The sequence below is a fragment of the Macaca thibetana genome, chromosome 5, assembly GCF_024542745.1.
Source record: "Macaca thibetana thibetana isolate TM-01 chromosome 5, ASM2454274v1, whole genome shotgun sequence".
Classification (NCBI taxonomy): domain Eukaryota; kingdom Metazoa; phylum Chordata; class Mammalia; order Primates; family Cercopithecidae; genus Macaca; species Macaca thibetana.
Genome location: NC_065582.1, coordinates 66291313 through 66313727, shown reverse-complemented (window position 1 = coordinate 66313727; position 22415 = coordinate 66291313). Strand labels below are relative to the sequence as shown.

Here is a 22415-nt window from a genome sequence, read left to right as displayed (position 1 = left end):
CATACCTTGACTATTTACATATCCAGAGCACAAGTGCCTTGGCTGCTGCCACTGTTGCTGCCCTTTGACTCCATTAAACACACTGGCCTTCCTTCTGTCCCCCGGGCCTCTCCCCATCTTCTCAGAAACACAAAGAATATGTTTATTCCTTGTGTTTCTGTCCTCCACCCCCTTCCTTTTCCTATTTTGGAACAGGGGAGAGCAAAAGTAAAAAGCTATGCTAATAAGCAAGAGCCATAATGTGCCCTGAGTGAGTTGTTTGGTATCTCCCAAAGTATGTGCCAAAGATCACCAGTAACCCATTTACAGATATTCTGCCAGAAATAGGAAGGGAAGAGTTCTATGGGAAACAATGAATGTCATTGTCCATTCTGGCTGCTATAACAAAATAACTTAGAATGGGCAATTTATAAATAATACAAATTTATTCTCACACTTCTGAAAACTGGGAAGTCCAAGATCAAGGTGCCAGCAGATTTGGTGTCTGGTGAGGGCCTATTCCTCATAGACATACCTTCTAGCTGTGTCCTCACATGGTGGAAGGAGCCAACCAGCTCCATCAGGCTTCTTTTGTAAGGGTACTAATTCTGTCAATGAGCACAGAACCCTCACAACCTAATCACCTCCCACAGGCCTCACTTCTTAATACTAGTAGCATTGGAGATTAAGTTTCAACATATAAATTTTGTAGAAAAACATTCAGACCATGCCATTGGCTTAAAGAAAATCAAACTGATCATCATTACTAGCCTTTGTAAAACCTTTAAAATTCTATTGTGCACCATGGGGAACAGAATATATACAGGTTAAGTGTCACTAATCTGAAATCTACAATGCTCCAAAATTCACAACTTTTAAGTACCAACATAACACACAAAAGAAATGCTCATTGGAGCATTTTGGATTTCAAATTTTCAGATTACAAATGTTCAACCAATAAGTAAAATGCAGATATTCCAAAATATGTAACATGTCTAGTCCCAGGCATTTCAGATAAGGAATAATCAACCTGTATAGTGTTGCCTAAAACTTATTTGACCATGGAACACTTCTGAACAGACACTGATTTCTTAAGGGAAATGCTGTCATGGGCCATGAGAAGAACAGGAGAGCTGCACTTTTCTTGGGAGGTGTTATGTCATATCTTGGAACTCAGGCCACAGTAAGTGGCTCCCAGAGCAAATAGAAACCAGCCATCATGGACATCCTAAGAACTGATCTGTTTCCAGATCTACCATTTTATTTGGGGTAGGAGAAAAGAACCAATAATCCAGTCAATGCTTTTGCTTTTGGAATTTCTACTAAGAAGCCTTTTCATGAGGAAAAAATAAAAACAAAAGGAACTTTTAGGAGTTGCGCTCTGTCAGCTGCTTGTGCATCAGCTGCTTGTGGATTTGGTTCAGAGCTTTAGAGAGGACTGGCATTGACTAGCTTTCACTGTCATTGTGGCCCACATGACTTTGAAAACACTATCATTGTTAATTTTAGTTATATTTGATTGTAGAATTATTATTTTTTTAAAAAATTTCTCCCGTCTACTGAGGCTAGTTCAATGTAATCCGTGTTTTCTTCTTCCCACCTTGCTGTTTTTCTGCTCGTTTTATTACCGCTAGTCCTTTTCCTTACCTGTATGCATGTCTCAGTTCTGTTCTTCACACTTTGGTTTCCAAAGCTGTAATTTATTCCTTCTCTCCACACTAAAGCCCTTTCCATTTGCCTCCCTGACAGTACTTCTAATACCATGGCACACACGGCATTTAACTTATGTGCATCCACTACTGGTTTGTGAGCATGGGAAGACAGGTGCTAAGTCTTAGACATGCCTGGATCTTCCACCTGGCTTCATATAGTTATCGCACAGAGTAGCTATTCACTGGATGTTGATTAATGAAAGAATGACTGGCTAATTATTTGTAGTGTCCTGTTTACATTTCCCTCAGTTACTGGCTGTATATTGCTAAGTAAATGTGATAGGAAAGTAAGAGTGGCAGAAGAAGATGACCTTATTGACTAGTTCTTCAGAGCATCCTTTATAAATAAAAATAAACAGAGTAATGTCTATTGAAGCAAGTGTTGAATTCAGGCAGTGTTTCTCCCACCCTAGGACATACAGACAGCTGCAGTCCTTCCTCTACACAGAAGAAGACACGTTCATATGAGGTCCTTGAGTACCCATGTTTCTCTTTTCATTAACTCTCAAAAGTTCTCTAGGTCATCCCTATCTAATCCAAACATTAGTGATCTGGTCAAAACTCTGTCCAAGTTTTCTATATCTCACAGTTTCATAGTTCTCCAAGCTAGATGGAATGGTTTATTAAGAGTCAGGGGAGTACTAAATATAGTAGGAGAATTTTTTCTCAAATGTTGACATATACTAGAGGCCCCAAGTTACAAACATCCACACTTCAAGTGCTCACTACTTCTCTAACCATAACTGATCACTAATACCTGCTTTGTCACTACCATGTAAGCTACCACAAAACAACAATTTATAGCTCATAGAAAAATCTATAGAAGCAGGCCGAGCGTGGTAGCTCACGCCTGTAATCCTAGCACTTTGGAAGGCTGAGGCGGGCGGATCGCGAGGTTAGGAGATCGAGACCATCCTGGCTAATATGATGTAACCTCGTCTCTACTAAAAATACCAAAAATTTACCCAGTCATGGTGGCGGGCGCCTGTAGTCCCAGCTACTCAGGAGGCTGAGGCAGAAGAATCGCTTGAACCCAGGAGGTGGAGGTTGCAGTGAGCCAAGATTGTACCACTGCACTCCAGCCTGGTGACAGAACGAGACTCTGTCTCAAAAAAGAGAAAAATCTATAGAAGCAAATGTGAAGGAAAGAAAGTGGATCTTCTAAGAGGAATTGCCCAGGGGAACTGACCCTAAGGACAGCCTTCTAGGCCCTAATGATACAACACTTCCCACTACCTACATTTATTTAGCACGCTGGGTTAGGCTTCCTGAGGTTCCAGTGATTACAGGAGTACAATCATTTCTTCTTCTGCCAGTTTGATTACTTTGTATTGAGAGTGGAAGCCTATCTGACAATTGGTTCCCTTCCTCAGATATGCCAGCTGGGCAAACCACCCATCTAGCCATGTGAACCAAAACCCAGAAACTTTGAGAGGTTCCAGGCAGCCTTTTGGTTACCTCTCTTTTTCTCAACCCCCTTCTTTTTCCACGCCCCACCCCAGCCACCATGGTACACACGCTCATCTGACCACTCTATTGGATGTGTTTCCATCTGACTTTACATATACCCCTATTAGCAAGACCACTGCTGTGCAAAAACAGGGAGACTTCAGTCATATAGCAAATGAATTAGTACAGTAATTAGTCTTTGTGCACTCACATAGTAGGTGCTCAATAAATGTTTCCAACCATTATGTGCCAGGCTCTGTATTCTCTGAGGGAGTCTCAGCTATGAGGTTGGGGGAGGTATGCAGGAGACAGAAAGAGAGCTCCGCCACCTGGCAGGAAATGTAGTGCTCTTTGCCTCTTCCAGTGATTCTTCAGCCTTTTTAGCCTTGCAACCATTGCTTCAAATTCTTGTCCAGATGAAAGAAGTGCTGCTCAGAGAGGTGTGGGAGGGGACTCTTCCCACTTGGTCCCTTCACCTCCCTTTGTAGAGATCCCCTTAGAATACAGTGGAACCATCGGATAGCCAGTTTACCATGCTGGGCATTTCACAGGCTTTTACTGTGCTTATTAATTATCACATTCTTGTTTTCAAAAGAGCTCTTTTTGCACCAGAACATGTGATAAAGTGGTTTTACTAATCCCTTGAAGTTTTGTTTTTTCCTTCAACAAGATGATAGCCACTCTCTTTTTTCAGAAAAACATTAACATGCATAACCACTATAGTTAACTTCAGTGCTCATTAATGAAGCCCAGAACTAATAGTTACATTGTGGTAATTTGACAAAGCCATCTAAATCTATGCATGTTTTTGAAAGCTCCCTAAACATGCTGCTAAATCCCCTAAAAAGCTACTAAACTGCTTTGGCAGCCATTAGCCTAGCATAAGCAGAGGAACTCTTTTCAGTGAGTGAACAAACAGAGAAAATATGCTGAATGGCTGGACAAATGTGTTTCAGCTGGCCCTTTCATTTACCGATATAAGGGCGCAGTCAATATCAATCACTGTTTTCCCTGTTGCCCTGAAAATCACAATATCTCTTTTCATCCCTCAAGCTCTTTTCACTACCATAATGTGTCTTTAGAATGACACTGGCATCAGCCTGCTTCCGCTGTCTGAAGTCCAGAAAGCTTAAAAACACATTTCAGGATTCTTGAACCTTCCTCCCCTTCCGTTTTCCTACTGCCTCCTCCCTCCTCCCTCTGCATCCATTCCGCCCCCTCCCCAGATTCTTTTCAATTCTTCCAGCTTTCCTGGCTGAGTAAACAGCATTCACTTCTCTGTTCTAATGCAGCTCTCCAAAGTAAATGTTGACAACCCTATCTGATATTCCTGAGATTTAAGAACTCATTAAAGAGATACACATAAAGAAATGCTTTTACATGTGGGTAATACATCAAAGGTTGAAAGGAATGTGGAAACTGCTATGACACGGTGTGTTGATGAGCAGGGCCTCACTCTGTATCAGAATATCTCCCCGCTCTGCCCTCCCTTGACCATTGGCTCCTGCCTCCCCCCACCACATAGACACATGCATCCTTTGCTATCCCATGTTAAAAGTATGTGCGTGCACAGCTACCTACCCTTACAGTTAAGAGCAAATGCCCTTAAAAGAAAATGCCACTTCTTAGATATCTTTTGGCACTCCTGGTTCTGAGTACTTAATACATTGCTTTGGGATGAAGGAAAGAACAGAATGCTCTGTATATGATTACCTTTTATCTTTTTGAAAACTTGAGTGGACTAATTCTTGCAGATAAATTTTAGCGATGGGCATTTAGTTGTAGATGTTACCACAGATGAATATTTGGAATATTATGTTTCTAAAAGAGTATTGATTGTTTTCTACCTCCTTTTATTTACTTATTTTTTAAAAATTCAGATTGTAGCCGTCTGCAGAGAGGCAGCTCTTCTGGCTCTGGAAGAAGACATTCAAGCCAATCTCATCATGAAAAGACATTTCACTCAGGCCTTGAGCACTGTGACACCTAGAATTCCTGAGTCATTGAGACGTTTTTATGAAGATTATCAAGAGAAGAGTGGGCTGCATACACTCTGAGAAAATATATATATTCAAAATGATGAAAATCCTTTCCAGAGAAAATTTGTTTCTTTTTAAAATTTTTTGAGAGTGTTAAAAAAATTTTTTACTAGGCAAAATGTTTGAATTATATTCAGTAGAATTTAGGGGCTTTGGTTCTTACGGGTTTTCAACTCATGTAAGTACAGTGACAATATCTCTGAGCATAAGTTTCAATTAGTTTTATCTGGAAATTTGTGGTGCGGTTTAAAAATCAAATGTTTAGCGTTTTCATTTGTGACCTAGTCTGTTCATCCCATGAAGCGATTTCTTTTTCCAGAATCTGTTTGAGTGTCTTTCTAAAAATCTGTTTTTGAGTGTCTTTCTAAAATGCCAAACGTGTTGGCATCAATTTTATACAGGGATATAAAAAAATGTATGTGGATAAATTTTTTTTAATCTTTATTTTTGAAGGCCAGTCAGTAATTTGGCCCAATGTGCCAGCCAGGCTTATGTGGCCTTGTTTTCAAATATGCATATATGTGTTATTAAAATTCACAGATGCATTTTTGCTTTAGTCTTCTTAATCTCTACCTATGGCCAAAAAATTTTTTTGAGAGATATTTTGAATAATACAATGCCCTTTGAAAGTTAGAAAACAAAATGTAAGTGTAAGCCCACTCTAAGCCTAGAGCAGTAGGCTTGGGATTTTGTTGTTATTGTTTTGTCTTGTTTTTTTGTTTGTTTGTTTGTTTTTGAGACAGAGTCTCACTCTGTCACCTAAGCTGGAGTGCAGTGGCACGATCTCAGCTCACTGCAACCTCCGCCTCCTGAGTTCAAGCAATTCTCCTGCCTCAACCTCCTGAGTAGCTGGGATTACAAGCGTGCACCACCACACGCAGCTAATTTTTGTATTTTAGTAGAGACAGCATTTCACCATGTTGGCCAGGCTGGTCTCGAACTGCTGGCCTCAGGTGATCCACCCACCTCAGCCTCCCAAAGTACTGGGATTATAGGCGTGAGCCACCGCACCTGGTCAGGCTATTTTTCTTTTTAATAAAATGCTATTAATAAATCATATGATGCACTCATGTTTTTACTTAACATATTTTCAGGGTACTAGTAAACTTTTTAGTTCAAAGATAGACCAAATTGTAGTCTTTTTTTTTTTTTTTTTTTTTTTTTTTTTTGAGACAGGAGTCTTGCTGCCCTGTCACCCAGGCTGAAGTGCAATGGCACTATCTAGGATCACTACAAGCTCTGTCTCCTGGGTTTACTTACGCCATTCTCCTGCCACAGCCTCCCGAGTAGCTGGGACTACAGGTGCCCACCACCATGCCGGGCTAATTTTTATTTTTATTTTTATTTTTATTTTTATTTTTATTTTGTATTTTTAGTAGAGATGGGGTTTCACCATGTTAGCCAGGATGATCTCGATCTCCTGACCTCGTGATCCGCCCGCCTCGGCCTCCCAAAGTGCTGGGATTACAGGCGTGAGCCACCGCTCCCAGCTGCCAAATTGTACTCTTAAGCATATTAAGTTGCATTCTAAATATGTATATTTATGCTTCTTATTGTTTATCCTCAGGATTTCTTCACACTTTATTACTTCATAAATACTCTTGAAAAAGCTTTCAGAAAGTGATTCTCTGACTTCAGATCAGAAACTGGCAATGGGAAGAATGTGCACTTAAACTTGATCGCTGTAGCTCTTTGAAAATTCCCAGAAAGACAGATCAGACAAGAAATACCTGATTATCAAAATAATGGGCTATACAGTTTTGTAGTGGCATATGTTCCTTGTTGTTTGTTTGTTTGTTTGTTTGTTTAGAGACAGGGTCTTGTTCTGTCACCCAGGCTGGAATGCAGTGGCACGGTCATAGCTCACTACAGCTTCAAACTCCTGGAGCTCAAGTGATCCTCCTGACTCAGCCTCCTGAATAGCTAGGAAAACAGGTGCACACCACCATGTCTGGCTAATTTTTTTTTTTTAAACAGAGAGAGAGTCTTGCTGTGTTGTCCAGGCTGGTCTCCAACTCCTGGCTGCGGGTGACCCTCCTGCCTCAGCTTCCCAAAGTGCTGAGATTACAGGTGTAAGCCACCATGCCCAGCCTGTGGTGACATATATTCTAAAGTCACATCTCAAATATTTCATCCTCAAATATATTTACATCCTCAAAAATACCAGATTTTCAAGACAACACTGGTTTACCAGTACATAAACCCACCCAGGGGTCAAAGAATATTACCATTTAAAACTGTGTTGTCAAATACAATAACCATTCATTATATCTGACCATTTTAATTAAATTAATTAAAATTAAATAATATTTATGAACTAGTTTATCAGACATATCAGCCACATTTCAAATGCTTAGTAGCCACATATGGCAAGGGTCTGCCTCGCTGGAGAGAGTAGAAAACATTCCCATCATTCAGAAGGTTCTCTTGGACGCTGCAGATCTGGAAAATAAGACTTCCATATCGAAATAAATACAACCTCAAAACTTTTATGCTCTGTGTTCCCTTTAGTTGTTATTTACATAGAAAATCATGAAAAGAGAGAGGACCTTACCTTCTTCCCTATTAAATATATGGCTAAGGGCATAAGAAAATAGGAGGAAAACTTATCCCTCAGGGCCTAAACAAGAAAATGAAAGAAATCTCATTCCCAATAAAATAAAAACCAGAAGCTTGAAATGACCCTGGGGCAGGAGGCTGGGTGGTGGGGAGGAGGGTAGCAGTCCCAATCAACAAGTTTAGATATTAATGGCCACTCAAAGCCCTCAGCCCATATAACATGAAGTTACAACTGAGCTCTGCACATAATGCTCAAGCTCTTTAATAACCAACACTCTCAGCACAAGGGTAGACAAGAAAAGAAAAATCTCCTGCTGGCCAGGAAGACCACAAGGAGCCTTTCTGACTTGGCCTGTGCTTTTGATTTTTAAAACATTAAAAAGAGGCCTCTCGAGGCCGGGCGCGGTGGCTCACGCCTGTAATCCCAGCACTTTGGGAGGCCAAGGCGGGCGGATCACGAGGTCAGGAGATCAAGACCATCCTGGCTAACACGGTGAAACCCCGTCTCTACTAAAAATTCAAAAAATTAACTGGGCATGGTGGCGGGCGCCTGTAGTCCCAGCTACACCGGAGGCTGAGGCAGGAAAATGGCGTGAACCCGGGAGGCGGAGCTTGCAGTGAGCTGAGATCCGGCCACTGCACTCCAGCCTGGGCGACAGAAGGAGACTCCATCTCAAAAAGAAAAAAAAAGAGGCCTCTCTGAGAATTCTGACTATGAGCTTACCTGCCCATGGCTTCAGGATTTGAATTCACACTGCCTTCAAATTCATGAAACCTCAAAACCTACAAATTAACTTAAAAACGTGGAGCCAACCTACAAATGCCCTGGAGGTAACTAGCACTTGCACTAGTTAGAGGAATGTATCCTCATCTCACAGGATTCCAAAAGCTAATGCCCAGCTTACCAAGGGCTTGTAATCTCACAGGATGTGAAGCAGTGGGGCCTCAGATCTGCTGATGGGAGCATAGATTGGTACAACCACTTTGGAAGGCAACTAGCTATCTAGCAATGTTGAAGACCCTATAATCTAATGGTTCTCCTAGGTGCATATCCCAGAGCAAGTCTCACGTTAGTGCAGTGAGATAGCGAACAGGAAAGTTCATAGTACTATTATTTTTAAGTAGTAAGAACCTGGAAACAATCTAAATATCCATCAATAATAGATTCATATGATAGGCATACAATGGAATACTGTGGCAATAAAAAATATTTGGAGCTACATATGAAATAGGGATGAAACAGATGAACAAAGAATAATGTTTTAGAAGAATATGATATTTAAAATTTGAAGCATGAAAAATATATGTTTATGGGGGCATATATAGTGGAAGAATAAATGAAAAGAAAAGCACCAAATACTGGCAAAGAATTTCCTCAGGGGAGAAAAGTCAAGCTGCTTCAATTGTGTCAGTAATGTTTCATATCTTAAGGTGGACGATGGGAATATAGGTGCTGATTTAATATAGTCTGTACTTTTTGTGTACCTAAATATTTCATGATAATTTTTTAAAGATGGGCCTTAAACCAATACAGTCATACCATTTAACTCAGTTCCATGAATTTACAATGCAATCCACAGTGCCCACAACCCCATGTTTCTGGAAAATCAGGAGTACTGGGTACAATGGAATAAAATGCAAGAAGGCAAATAAGAGATCAGGCTTTTAGGACCTAGGAAACAAATTGAGAGAAATTTGTTGCTGAAAGTAATGTCTAGATGACACTCTCATTACCTGACAGGATGGGAGACATTATGTCTGGGAATAAGACATCTATTTCCATAGCACTTTGGCCCTGCAAAGGAATTGGAAGTTATGAATTTTTAAAGATTTTAGAATATTATATCTTTAGTCTCTCATAAGCCAGTTATTTATATCTCCACATAGCCCATTATTACCATTGAAAAGGCATGCAATTCTTCTATTTGAAGCTTGTTCCCTTTTTACAAAAGAACTGGTAAAAATCTGAGTCACACAAAAGAGCAGGTCAGGTGTCACTAATAACAGTTTACCTCAGCTTCATCTCTATGAAGGTTTTACTTCTAATCCCAGAGTCTCATGTTTATGTATTTACAAGAGTGTATGAAAGCTGGGCATGTTGGCACACACCAGTAGTCCCAGCTACTCAGGGGGTTGAGGTGAGAGGATCACTTGAGCTCAGGAGTTTGAATCCAGCCTGGTCAATGTAGCGAGATCCTATCTCTTGAAAATAAAAAAAAAAAAGGAAAACAGTATATGATCCTATTATTTAGGTTTGTGTGTGATAGAATATATGGTATGTAGTTCACAGAAAATTTAAGTTCAGCAAGGAAAGAAAATGGCCAGCTTCCTGTCTTAGGAAGACAATTTACTTTTTGGCATCTGTTTGGTCAAAAGTTTGCCTTTGATCCAGATTCTTTCGGATGTCAGGGATATTCACATTGACATGTCTTTTCAGTGTTCCAGGCGATTTTAGTTTGAATAGTACAATTTTTTCTTCTTACAACAAAACTTAGAGCGGCTTCTAACTTATTTCTTCATGGCCAAGAAACTATCCTAACTTAGCCTGATAAATATTTAGTTCTGTCTTATTTCTAATGTGTAAAACAGGTTTTAAAAATAATATATAGATTTTGCATTTATAAAAAAAGATTTAATTTATAGAACCAAACTTGAACATATGTTTAATTTAGCCTAATCAGAAGGTTACAGAAAAAGTTGCTGTAAAGATAGAATGAAAGTGTTGTACTGGTCTGTTTTTACTGAAGTTCCAGAATGTGAGGTTATTAGAGTCTTGGCTTATTGTGTCATGTTTTCCTGAATGCTTCCTTTGATGATGAGCACACAGCAAAGCATCCTTTGATATTATGTATGGATTAAATTAACACTGGTTTCCAAATGTGGTCCACATAGAAATTCTAATGTTACAAAATTGCCTTTCTTCCTTGGATTTTCATTATAACAGTTGTGTGCATACATAGACCTTTTACCTAATGTCTTTATCAAATATACCCCTTACTCCAATAAATTTTAGTAGAAAGAGATGTTATAGGGTTTTGAGAGTCCTACAAAATCATATGGAAATTTGTAGACTCCTCTTTCAGGATTTAGTGATAAACATTTCTGGAAGGATGGTTCCTTTTTCAGGATTTAGTGATAAACATTTCTGGAAAGATAGTTAAGTGTCACACCCACACACAGCAAAACCCAAGGATATGAAAATTAAAAACAAAAATAGAAACATAGAATTCATCTATGCTTAAAATAGGGAACAAATATAACACATATTACAGATTTCAATTTTGGACCAACTTAAAAAGGATCCAGGAAGTTTTACATGTACTGTGCTTGACAATACATTCAATGTGATAGGAAATACCTTGTTTACTTGGTTTCAATACACCATCAATTGTAAGCCTCACTATTTAAAAACATCTTCTAGAAAAAAGATAAAGTACTATAATATTGATTTGCATGTTAGTAGTATTACATACTGATTCCAGAAACATTAAAATGTGAACAATATGTACAATAAAAATCGATGAAATACAGTTAAATGCAAAGGAAATTGACATGCAATAATACATTCAAATATTTTATCATACACCCACAGCCATTTAAATATTACTTGCACCCAACATAATTATAGGCAATAAGAAAATTACAACAAGCAAATAGGAGAATTAAAGATACTGAATGCAGATTATTTTGGGGCAATGAATAATCACAAAGCGAAATATCCCAAATGAAAATAGCAGGGGAACTATGCCAAAAATGTGGGGCGAGGGGGAAGGTTGGGAGGAGGAGAGAAACAAAACATCAAAAGAAAGCTGGGGTACATTTGGAAGAAGGAACATTTTCTGAGGAAAGAAGAAAAAAGTTTAGAATACAATGGCTTTGAAGTCTCAAAAAAAGTTAAGAAAACATGGATGATGTGATTCAGAAGATAAAATAATTGAGTCAGATTTAAAGAGAATTAACAGCAAAGGAAAAGGATTAAGAAGAAAAATAATACTCTAATGTAGCCTTTGATTCAGAAGTTCCACATCAAACTATTTATCATTCAGATATACTTCCACAATTACAAAATGATATGTATAAAAATTTTTCATTACAGCTTTGTTAAAATATTCGACACAATTCAATTATCCATAAGGGCTATGTAAATAAAGTATGGTACATCCATATAATGGAACATTATGCTGCTATAAAAAAGAAAAAGTTATGACCTAGTATAGACATTATCTCCGAGATACAGTGGATCTGAATACTAACTAATAACAAATATGTTTAAACTCTGCAAATAGAGAATGCACATCATTTTATACTCATGATACATATAACTATAGGGTACATGCACACACATATATAACAATGTATTTGCTAAAGTAGATATGGTGCAGAATGTACTTTATAACTACCATGACATAAAACTAAAGTAATGTAGAAACAACAATTACAACAAAAATCAACCAATTAAAAGCTCAAAACTAATTTTTAAGTGATTCCTTAAAGAAGAAATCGACATCAAAATTGGAGAATATCTAGAAAATAATAATGAAAGTACTGTATGTTAAAATCTACGGGCCACAATTAACATTCTACACAGGATAATTTGTACACCTGAACGCTTTCCTTAATAGAATAAGATCAACTGAATTAAGCATTCTACTAAAAACTTAACATTTTTTTAAAAACTACACAACCCCAAAAAATGTAAAAGCTGAAATCAATAAATTAAAAAACAGTAGAAGTGGTCAGTCCAACAGCTCATTCTTTGAAAAACAAACTCTAAAACAAAACAAATCATTCTTTTTTGTGTTCGACAGAATGATCCTCCAAGTATGTCCATGTCCTAATCCTCAGAACCTATGCATGTGTTTGTTATGTAGCCTTCAGATGGCAAAAGGAACTTTGCAGATGTGATTACATTAAGGATCTTGATAGGAGATTCGCCTTAATTTTTCTAGTAGGCCCAGTGTAGTCACAAGGATCCTTATGTGGAAAAGATGGAGGCAAGAGAATCAGTCAATGAAGCCAAGGTCAGAGAGAGAGATTTGAAGATGCTCCACAGCTGGATTTGAGGATGGAGAAAGTGCCCACAAGCCAAAGAAAGCAGGTGGCCTCTGGAAGCTGGAAAAGTCTAGGAAAGGGATTCTTCCCTAATGCTTCTAAACCACAGCTCTACCAACATCTTGATTTCAGCCCCATTTTATAGACTCATTTCAGACTTCTGACCTCCAGAACTGTGAGATAATACATTTGTGTTTTAATCCACTAATTTGTGATATGTTACAGCAGAAATTGAAAATTACTACACTTTCTAGATTGCTTTTTAAAAGATAACAAAAACATCTGTAGCATTTTGATATACCAATGACAATCAAGCTGAGAATCAAATCGAGAACACAATCCCATTCACAATAGCTACAAAGAAAAAGTAAAATATCTAGGAAGATACTTAACCAAGAAGGTGAAAAATCTCCACAAGAAAAACTACAAAACACTGATGAAAGAAATCATAGATGATACAAACAGATGGGGAAAATGCCATATTCATAGATTGGAAGAATTAATATTGTGAAAATGACCATACTGCCCAAAGCAATCTACAGACACAGTGCAATCCCTATCAAAATGCCAACATCATTTTTCACAGAATTAGAACAATCTTAAAATTAATATGTAACCAAAAAGGAGCCCAAATAGCCAAAGCAATCTTAAGCAAAAAGAACAAAGCTGCTGGCATCACATTATCTGACCTCAAACTATACTACAAGGATATAGTAACCAAAACAGCATAATATTGGTGTAAAAACAGATCAATGGAACAGAATAGAGAACTCAGAAATAAAGCCACATATCTTTGATAAAGCCAACAATCTTTGACAAAGCTGACAAAAACATACACTGGAGAAAGGACACCCTTTTCAGTAAATGGTGCTGGGAAAATTGGATTGCCATAAGTGTAAGAATGAAATTGGACCCCTACCTCTCACCATATACAAAAACCAACTCAAAGTGGGTCACAAACTTAAATGTGAGACCTGATACTGTAAAAATACCAGAAGAAAACCTAGGGAAATTTGCTGGACATTGGTCTAGGCAAAGAATTCATGACTAAGACCTCAAAAGCACAAGCAACAAAAACAAAAATAGACATACGGGACTTAAGTAAACTAAAAGGCTTCTGCAGAACAAAAGGACAGAGTGAACAAACATTCTGAAGAATGGGAGAAAATATTTGCAAACTACGTATCCAACAGAGAACTGATACTCAGAATTTACAAGGAACTCAAATAACAACAGCAACAAAATAACCCCATTTAAAAGTGGGCAAACTGGTGGGAATATAAACTAGTACAACCGCTATGATCCAGCAATCTCACTAGTGGATATCTACCCAGAGGAAAATAAATCATTATACGAAAAAGATACTTGCTCATGCATGTTTATAGCAGCATAATTCGCAATTGCAAAAATGTGGAACCAACCAAAATGCCCATCAATCAACGAGTTGATAAACTGTGGGGGGTGTGTGTGTGTGTGTCTGTGTGTGTGTGTGTGTGTGTGTGTGTGTGTGTGTGTGTGTGTGTATACCATGGAATACTGCTCAGCCATAAAAAGGATTGAATTAATGGCATTCAAAGCAACCTGGATGGGATTGCAGACTGTTATTCTAAGTGAAGTAACTCAGGAACGGAAAACCAAACATCATATGTTCTCACTTATAAGTGGGAGCTAAGCTATGAGGATGAAAAAGCATAAGAATCACACAATGGACTTTGGGGACTCAGGAGGAAAGGATGGGAAGGGGGTGAGCAATAAAAGACTACAAATTGAGTTCAGTGTATACTGCTTGGGAAATGGGTGCACCAAAATCCCACAAATCACTGAAGAACTTATGTAACCAAATACTACCTGTTTCCCAAAAACCTATGGAAATAAAAAATTTTAAAAATAAAAAGTGAGCAAAGAACATGAATAGACATTTTTCAAAAAAAAAGAGAAATGATCAACAACCATATGAAAAAATGCTCAACACCACTAATCATCAGAGAACTCCAAATTAAAACCACAATGAGATATCATCTTACCCCAGTCAGAATGGCTATTATTAAAAAGAAAAAAAAAAAGACATTGGTGACGCTGCAGAGAAAAGGGAGTGTTTATACACTCTTGCTGGGAATATAAATTAGTATGTCTGTGGAAAACAGTATGGAGATTTCTGAAAGAACTGAAAGAACTACCATTCAATCCTGCAGTCCCCCTACTGGGGATATACCCAAAAGAAAAGAAATCGTTATGTCAAAAAGATACCTGCACTCATTATGTTCATAACAGGACTATTCACAATAGCAAAGGTATGGAATCAACCTAAGTGCCCATCAGCAGATGAGTGGATAAATAAATTGTGGCATATATTTTACCATGGTATACTATTCAGCTATAAAAAACATTGAAATATCTTTTGCAGCAACATGGATGGAACCGGAAGCTGTTATCTTAAGTGAAAATTCAGAAAAATACTGCATGTTCTCACTTCTAAATGAAAGCTAAATAAAGCACACACATTGGAGACTTGGAAGTGTAGGAGGGTGGGAGGGGGTGAGGGATGGGAAATTACATAATTGGTACAATGTACAGTATTCGGGTGATGTTTATACTAAAAGCCCAGACTTCAACACTATGTGGCAAATCCCTGTAACAAAACTGCACTTACAGTCCCTAAATTTATACAAAAATAAAGACAATAAAACCACAAATAAAATTATTAAGAAGGAACCACATTTATGAAGGAAATAAAAAGTTTGGTTACCTATGCTAATAAAAACACTGGTGATGTTTTTGTTGTTGTTTTTGGTTTTGAGACAGAGTCTCGCTCTGTCACCCAGGCTGGAGTGCGGTGGCACGGTCTCAGCTCACTGCAACCTCCACCTCCCAGGTTCAAGGGATTCTCCTGTCTCAGCCTCTTGAGTAGCTGGGACTACAGGGGCCTACCACCACGCCCGGCTATTTTTTGTATTTTTAGTAGAGATGGGATTTCTCCATGTTGGCCAGGCTGCTCTGAAATTCCTGACCTCAGGTGATCCACCTGCCTCGGCCTCCCAGAGTGCTGAGATTACAAGCTTGAGCCACCACGCTCGGCCTGAAATTGATTTTTATACAGCTACTTCTCAAAACATCCTTCAGCACAGATGACTTTATATGCAAAAATTTTTTCAGATTTTTCAACCCAGTCATTGTTATGCTATTTTAACTGTTGATGGCATAAAGAAAAAGCAAGTTTTCCTAGTTCTTGTTATGACTAAAATGGTGCTAAGCCCCCTTTCAGTAACTATGTATCGAAGTCTCTAAAAGAAGGACCTAAAAAATTATTACTCAAGTCAAATAATCATTTAACATATGAATAAATCAAAGTAGAAAACAATAAGTTGGTCTTGGAATTTAACATCATTTCTCATTTAAAAAAAAAGTAAGGATAACATTAACATGTTAAAAATAATACTCCTAAACCAATAGCTAATAACATAAATATCAGAAGCTAGAACGAAGGTCCATTATCACCACTTTTGTTCATTATTCTTTGAGCATAAGTCAATGCAGTCCAACCAGGGAATAGAGTCAGAACCCCAAAATAATTAACTGAAGGACTATGTAAATATGTCCCCATACCTAACTGTTGTAACAAAATAAGGTCACATTTCCTTTAATAAGCCCCTTCTACCAATTTCACTTCCTCAAATACTTTCTGGGACTCACTCCCTGATTAGTTCTTTAAGTTTGTTAAGTATATGTTGGCAGGAGCTTAACACCTGCTCTCCACTGCCAACTTCACCCCCATTCCACATTCTTCCCCAACCTGATAAGCCACTCCGCATCCCCAGGCCCCTGCTGCTGCCTGCTAACAAGCTCCTCCAGGTCTGCCCACCATGAACATCATAATGTTATGGTGCAGAGTCGTTTCATTCAATTGTCTCAAGCATTTTCATTGTAGAAAGAGATCTTTCTTTTTATTTTTTAATAACTAAAATTTACATTGACTTTTTTAACCAAGAATCTTTGCCTCCAAGATAAATTTTTTCTCTATCTTGAGAACAACAGTAAACAACATCAGGAAGTTTTAAAACTGCTTTTAGATTATCACGGTTCCAGAAATGTTGTATTTTGTATTTCAGTCTTAAAGAAGCATGTTCCCTTTGTAAGCCCTGGAGTTCAGTAAACTGGATTCTTGGCTAGTGTCTCCACAAAGTGGATACGAAAAGGAAGAGAATGTAGACACATCAAAAGGACACCTCGTCAGTTGAGAAAGGCCTATTCAAGAAGCAGTAACAGAGGATCATGAGGATGAACCAATCCAGTAAAGGCCCTTGAATGTAGTTCCTAGTGGTTCATTAGTGATCTTTAAGGAAGCAGTATCAATGGGATAATGAATAAAGGGTAAATAGGGGTTGCACTATGAGTTACATAATTTGTTTTTTCAAAAATTGTTAATATAACAAGTGTGTCAGTTATTAAGTTCTCCTATCCCCAAACCCAAGCTTCTAAACTTTGCTTTGGGGTGCTAAGGCGGACACTAGACAAGTAGGAAGGAGGAACTTGTTCCTCTTTGTTTCCTGCAGACCCCACGGGTCTTTCCTGCTTGTTTCCTAAGCATCCCCTGACCATGGTATTTTTTTCCCCTTTTTAACCCTGACAGTAGCAGTCCCCTCCCACAGCAATGACTGAATCCAGCTTTTGCAAATTCAGCCTTACTGTGCTTTCCCTTCCCCTACACATCCCAACACTGGGAGAGAGAATGTTTGTGGGTGTGGATTCTAAAGGTATTAGACCAAGGTGGATTTAATGCAACACTGGAATCAGCTGAATTTATTGCTATAGTTGCATTCACCAGAGATTCTGGATTAAATGTTTTAGTTTGGATAGCTGCAAGTGGCTCTATTAGGTTACTTTTTAATTTACTTATTTACTTGTTTGTCTGTTGCTTATTTTGCCTCACTGCTCCATGTGGCCAGGGATTTTTATCTGTTTTATTTGCTGCTATATTTTGGCATCGGAATCACACCTGATATACAGTACATAATAAATATTTGTTAAAGGAATAAATAAATGAACACTATGCTGAAAGTAAAATTAGGGGAAATATTTACTTGGTCTTTTCTAGTCTTCTGAAAAGGCTTGCCAAATAATTTCATGCCACATTAACTATTTGGCTGTAATAATTATTGCTCGTGATGATCTTAATATATATGTGCCCTTTTATTTTAGGATGTATTTTGATGCATGCCGGGCTTAAAACCTAGATGACAGGTTGATGGGTGCAGCAAACCACCATGGCACATGTATACCTATGTAACAAACCTCTGCACATGTATGCCAGAACTTAAAGTAAACAGAAAAAAAAAAAGAAAGTAATTTGTTTCCTGCATTCATCAGTTGTTCAAATATTGCCTTTAAAAAGCACACGGTCAAAAGCTTTTCTGAAGGCTCTCATGACATAAACAACTTAGAAACAAACAAAAATGTACTCGACAATATTCAGACTTGGAAGTAAGTTATATAAGCTGGTTCCACCATAAGTGTACATCTTTATTTCCCACCAGCCTCAAACAGTGTCTCCTACATTGCCAAACACGTTGAACCTTTAGACTTTATCCAGTTTCCAGTAGAAAGTCAGTGTAAGGTACTGAGTTCTAAGTACCTTAGATGGTAGAACTAAGGTACTGAGTTCTACCGTCTACCATCTATGGCGCTTCTCCCGTTTCTAATCTCATGGCATTCTTTTAGCTGAAAGCATGTCTTTCCTCTCCCCAGGATGCCAGTTTTCAGTTTGGTATTCACATGAAAGACCATGAGTTCACTTGGTTGGTTGTCTGAAACTTGGGCTCGACAATGGCCTATGTTTAATAAGACTGAGACCCCAGAGCTTTCCTGGCATAATGAAGACAAAGGACGCTAGCCCTAGATCCAGACCTAGTAAGTGGCAGAGACAGGAAAGATTACAGGGTTCAGGGCCTCAGGTGGGCTTGACCCTGGATAAGAGCACAAAGAAATTTCCTGTGGTTACAGTGGGGAAGGCAGGGTAGAGGATAATGGGGCAGATGGAGAGCATTTGGCAGAAACATAGGACTGTTTTTCTCAATGAAATAGGAAGCAGAGCTCTCAGCTGAGTATAGGGATGAAAGAGATTTTGGAGGTTTGAGAAGAGAGAGTGAATGGCCCATAAATGTGTAGGAAGATGGCCAGGCAGCACTAAGGGCCTGCTGAGGTCAGTGGTCAGGAAATTAGGGCACAAAGAATTTTCTGTCATTGATCAAATTCTTACATTTCATCTCAAATTCATGTCTTTTTTTTTTTAGTTTTCCTGAATCCAGTCCCCAATTTCATCTCCAATTTCCATTATAAGTGAATGAAAGTTATTTGGCCTCTATGCCAAATCTTAAAACATGACATTCTTTTTTCTTTGCATATTTCCAGAAAAATATTTCTGTGGCCTTCTCTGCTTCACCTCCTCCATTTAACTTCTCAGTAGGAGTTCTTCAGAAAAGTTGATGAGACTGATTGAGCGAATGGAAAAGAACCCACTGGCTGAGAGTCAAAGAAGGATGTTGCCATTCCAGCTGCTCCAACTAAGACTTCTGAGGTTCAATCTAGAGAGAAAGCAAGTCCTGTGCCTCCCAGATTCACCTTGAACAAGTCATCACTTTATCCTTCCACATCGCTCTCATTTTAGCAATAAAATATTAAGTAAAAGCTAGGAGTTGGAGGAATCATTCAAACAGATATTAAAACATTACCACACATTTTTAAACATTTCTTAAATCACAAAGTCCCAACTTCTGTAAAATTTTGAGATTTGGGTAGGTTTTTCTCACAAAAAGTTGATGTACCTAAAAATATATTACAGTAATGTTATAGCACAGAGTTGGGCTATACTAACCCAAAGAATTGTAAGGATTTTTCCAGTGGCTTTGGGTGTACTTCGTACTTTTCACCCTCTTGGGGTGGGTGCAAGTTCATCATTGCAGAGCCCACTAGCCCTGGAAACAGTCCAGTAGGATCAAGGACATTTGTCCAATTCTCTGGGCAGAAGTTGTCCATCATTGTCTGCCTGTGTCAGTTTCTCCTCTGGTTTTAGTGAATGGGAAGGTCCACATGCCCCTATTCTTTTCTCCCCTTCACTGGTGATTCACTGGAGGTGGAGAATGACGGCCTTTCCCATCTCCACCACCAGTTTAGCTGTCAAGCTTTCTGTATACACGCACATCTCGTTTTATTGCACTTAGCCTTACTGTGCTTCATAGACACTAAATTTTTACAAATTGAAGGTTATGGCAACCCTGCATTGAACAAGTCTATTGGCATTGTTTTTCAATAGCATCTGCTCACTTTGTGTCTGTATTACATTTTGGTTATTCTAGTAATATTCCAAACTCTTTAATTTTTATTATACCTGTTATGTTGTTCTGTGATCAGTGCTGTTTGATGTTATTATTGTAATTTTATTGGGGTCCCATTGACCACATCTGTAAGATACAGAGAACTTAATCAGTAAATGTGTATGCTCCAACTGCTCCACCGACCAGCTCCTCTTTCCCTCTAACTGGGCTTGCCTGTTCCCTAATATACAACAACATTGAAAGTAGGCCAATGAATAACCCTACAATGTTCAAGTGTTCAAGTGAAAGAAAGAGTCATACATCTTCCACTTTAAATAAAAAATTAGAAATGATTAAGCTTCATGAGGAAGGCACGTTGAAAGCCAACACAGGCCAAAAGTTATATCTCATATCTCTGGCACCAAACAATTAACCAAATTGTGAATGCAAAGGAAACGTTCTTGAAGAAAATTAAAAGTGCTACTCTGGTGAACACGTGAATGCTAAGAAAGCAAAACAGCCGTATTGCTGATTTGGAGAAAGTTGAGTAGTCAGGATAGAAGATCAAACCAGCCACAACATTCCCTTAAGCCAAAGCCTAATCCAGAGCAAGGCCCTAACTCTCTTCAATTCTCTTAAGGTGGAGCGATGTAAGGAAGCTGCAGAAGAAAAGTTGGAAGCTAGCAGAGCTTGGTTCATAAGGTTTAGGAAAAGAAGCCATCTCCATAACATAAAAGTATAAGGTGAAGCAGCAAGTGGTGAGGTCAAAGCTGCAGCAAGTTATCCAGAAGATCTAACTAAAACTATGCAGCCAGAAAGGAGAAGTCAATTCCTGGCTTCAAAGCTTCAAAGAACAGGCTGACTCTCTTGTTAAGGGCTAAGGCAGCTGGTTACTTTAGGTTGAAGCCAATGCTCATTTGCCATTCCAGAACTTCTAAGGCTCTTAAGATTTATGCTAAATCTATCCTGCCAGTGCTCTAAAAATGGACAGCAAAGCCTCGCTGACAGCCCATCTATTTACAGCATGGTTTATTGAATATTTCAGGTATACTGTTGAGATCTACTGCTCAGCAAAAAAGATTCCTTTTAAAATATTACTGTTCATTAACAATGCACCTGTCACCCAAGAGCACTGATGGAGATGTACAAGGGCATTAATGTTGTTAATGTTGTTTTATTATTATTATTATACTTTCTTTTCTTTTTTTTTTTCTTTTTTTTTGAGATGGAGTCTCTGTTGCCCAGGCTGGAGTGCAGTGGTGCAATCTCGGCTCACTGCAACCTCCGCCTCCTGGATACAAGTGATTCTCCTGCCTCAGCCTCCGGAGTAGCTGGGATTATAGGCACCCACCACCACACCCCACTACTTTTTGTATTTTTAGTAGAGATGGGGTTTCACCATGTTGGCCAGGATGGTCTCCATCTCCTGACCTCGTGATCTGCCCACCTCAGCCTCTCAAAGTGCTGGGATTACAGGTGTGAGCCATCGTGCCGGGCCTTATTATTATACTTTAGGTTCTGGGATACATGTGCAGAACGTGCAGGTTTGTTACATAGGTATACCTGTGCCATGGTGGTTTGCTGTACCCACTAACCCATCATCTACATTAGGTATTTCTCCTAATGTCATCCCTCTCCTTACCCCATCCCCCAATAGGGCCTGGTGTGTGATGTTCCCCTCCCTGTGTCCACGTGTTCTCACTCTTCAACTCCCACTTATGAGTGAGAACAGGCAGTGTTTGGTTTTCTGTTCCTGTGTTAGTTTGTTGAGAATGATGGCTTCCAGCTTCATCCATGTCCCTGCAAAGGACATGAACTCATTCTTTTTTATGGCTGCATAGTATTCCATGGTGTATATGTGCTACATTTTCTTTATCCAGTCTATTATTGATGGGCATTTGGGTTGGTTCCAAGTCTTTGCTATTGTGAATAGTGCTGCAATAAACATCATGTGGATGTGTTTTTATAGTAGAATGATTTATAATCCTTTGGGTATATATCCAGTAATGGGATTGCTAGGTCAAATGGTATTTCCAGTTCTAGATCCTTGAGGAATCGCCACACTGTCTTCCACAATGGTTGAACTAATTTACACTACCACCAACAGTGTAAAAACGTTCCTATTTCTCCACATGCTCTCCAGCATCTGTTGTTTCCTCAGTTTTTAACAATCACCATTCTAACTGGCATGAGTTGGTGTGAGATGGTGGTTTTGATTTGCATTTCTCTAACGACCAGTGATAATGAGCTTTTTTTCATGTTTGTTGGCTGCATAAATGTCTTCTTTTGCGAAGTGTCTGTTCATATCTTTTGCCCAC

At 38.7% G+C, this 22415-nt stretch overlaps 1 protein-coding gene across 4 annotated transcripts in view; it reads left to right on the top strand.

Annotated features, from left to right (window-relative positions):
- Nucleotides 1–22415, top strand: part of SPATA5 (spermatogenesis associated 5) — a 410493-nt gene that overhangs the window by 366863 nt on the left and 21215 nt on the right. For 3 of the 4 annotated variants that reach the window (XM_050791094.1, XM_050791093.1, XM_050791096.1), the window contains one exon: nt 5021–6326. The exons of the other annotated variant lie outside the window; for it this stretch is intronic. In XM_050791094.1, the coding sequence (XP_050647051.1) occupies nt 5021–5197 (177 nt within the window). In that variant the 3' untranslated portion in view covers nt 5198–6326. Of the gene's footprint in view, nt 1–5020; nt 6327–22415 lie in introns of those variants that run through there. 4 annotated transcript variants of the gene reach the window in all.